Raw genomic sequence first — 1,485 nt, 5'->3', positions numbered from 1 at the left:
GGTGGTGAAGAATTCCAAGGCTCTGGCGGATGAGCTGATAAAACTCGGCTATGATTTGGTCTCTGGGGGTAAGCAGTGTGGAGGCGTCATTTTATGCAGTACTACGCCCTTCATCGTGCAGGGACTGATAACCACCTGGTCATACTGGATCTACGTAGCAGAGGTATTAATGGGAATAAGACCGAGAAACTCTGTGATCATGTGGCTATCTCCCTGAATAAAAACACAGTACGCTGATATACGATTTATACTGAGCTCACTAAGCTGCATAGGTCCCTGGGGACAAGTCGGCTATCACTCCGTCGGGTCTTCGTATCGGCGCTCCGGCTATGACCACTCGCGGTGCTAAGGAGGAAGACTTCCGCAAAATCGCCCAGTTCATTCACCGCGTTGTGGAAATTGGCTTGCAGGTTATGAAATGTTTACGACTCTTTGTTGGAATGTCTTCATATAGGTTCAGAAGCAGTCGGGTCCGAAGTTGAAGGACTTTCTTGCTATTTTGGATAACACTCCCCCTCCAGAGCTGACTCAGCTGCGTGAAGAGGTTATGGCATTCAGTTGTGGGTTTGTTCCCATCGGTCAGTGAGGATGGACCAGTGATGCATGGAAGAGCTTTCGTTAGAAATTTGAGATGTTTCATGAAGTTATTAAGTTTGATGGGCTTCTGCGTTTTAGTTTTATCAGATGAGATCAGCGCATTTCAGTCGTGGGTTTTAGGTGAATAATGACGTATTGAGCAGGGGGTCGGTCAATCGCGAAATGAGGGAAATAGGTGTGCTTATCACAGGACCGTTTATTGTTACTCCTACGTATGGCTGATATCAGCAGTCCACCAGCTCACAACGGTGTCCAAGATAACGGCAGGATACGGGAAGGTCTGGCGGAGGTGCTCCCTATCGAGGGCAATAAGGTCTTTTATAACAACGTCCAGGTAGTATAGGTAGTATGTGCTAATTTTTGTATGAAAATGTGAAAAATACGCGCTGTTTTCTGGGATTAATTATAGTAAAGTTATCGCTCTCACAGTTCCGAGTAGTTGCTCTTATCACAGCACGTGTTCGTAGCAGTGTCTGCATTGTTTATGCGATATAGTTCCCGATCGATTCTCAATAACTCCGGAAAATGACGTTTGCATGCATATCAAACTGGCATGCACTGTTTGTGGTTGTCGGAGTGTCTTGTGCCGTCATCATAGTGCTGCCCCTCGAGCCCATGCGCGATGAACTATGCATTCGTTGGGACTGGTGACTCTGGGTAGGGCTTCCTTAGCTTTGTGACTATCTGGATGCAGTTGGTTTATTGATTAATTTCTTGGATTACGCAAAGTGGATGTGGTGTATTCTCACTGGTGTCAGGTCTTCAACAGAGACACGTCGGTATTAGCCTTGAATGTCTTCGATACTTGGAGGAAAGACATTCCCCGCCGGGGAGGGCTGGCAGGGCCATCACGGAGGAGCTCAATAAGAACAACGAGGGCCTCACGGT

General features: G+C 47.1%; 1 protein-coding gene across 1 annotated transcript; it reads left to right on the top strand.

Annotated features, from left to right (window-relative positions):
• Nucleotides 1-93: 93 nt before the first annotated feature.
• On the top strand, nt 94-586 carry Pmar_PMAR026065 (serine hydroxymethyltransferase, putative; the record flags this gene model as incomplete). The annotated part of the gene is made up of 3 exons (XM_002769147.1): nt 94-228; nt 273-410; nt 455-586. 3 exons carry the CDS (start codon nt 94-96, stop codon nt 584-586), a joined length of 405 nt encoding a protein of 134 aa, XP_002769193.1.
• Nucleotides 587-1,485: the final 899 nt, after the last annotated feature.

The sequence above is a fragment of the Perkinsus marinus genome (genome assembly GCF_000006405.1).
Source record: "Perkinsus marinus ATCC 50983 genomic scaffold scf_1104296966308, whole genome shotgun sequence".
NCBI classification, from domain to species: Eukaryota; Perkinsozoa; order Perkinsida; family Perkinsidae; genus Perkinsus; species Perkinsus marinus.
Note: the sequence above shows the minus strand (reverse complement) of the source record. Positions and strands in the feature narration are given on the sequence as shown.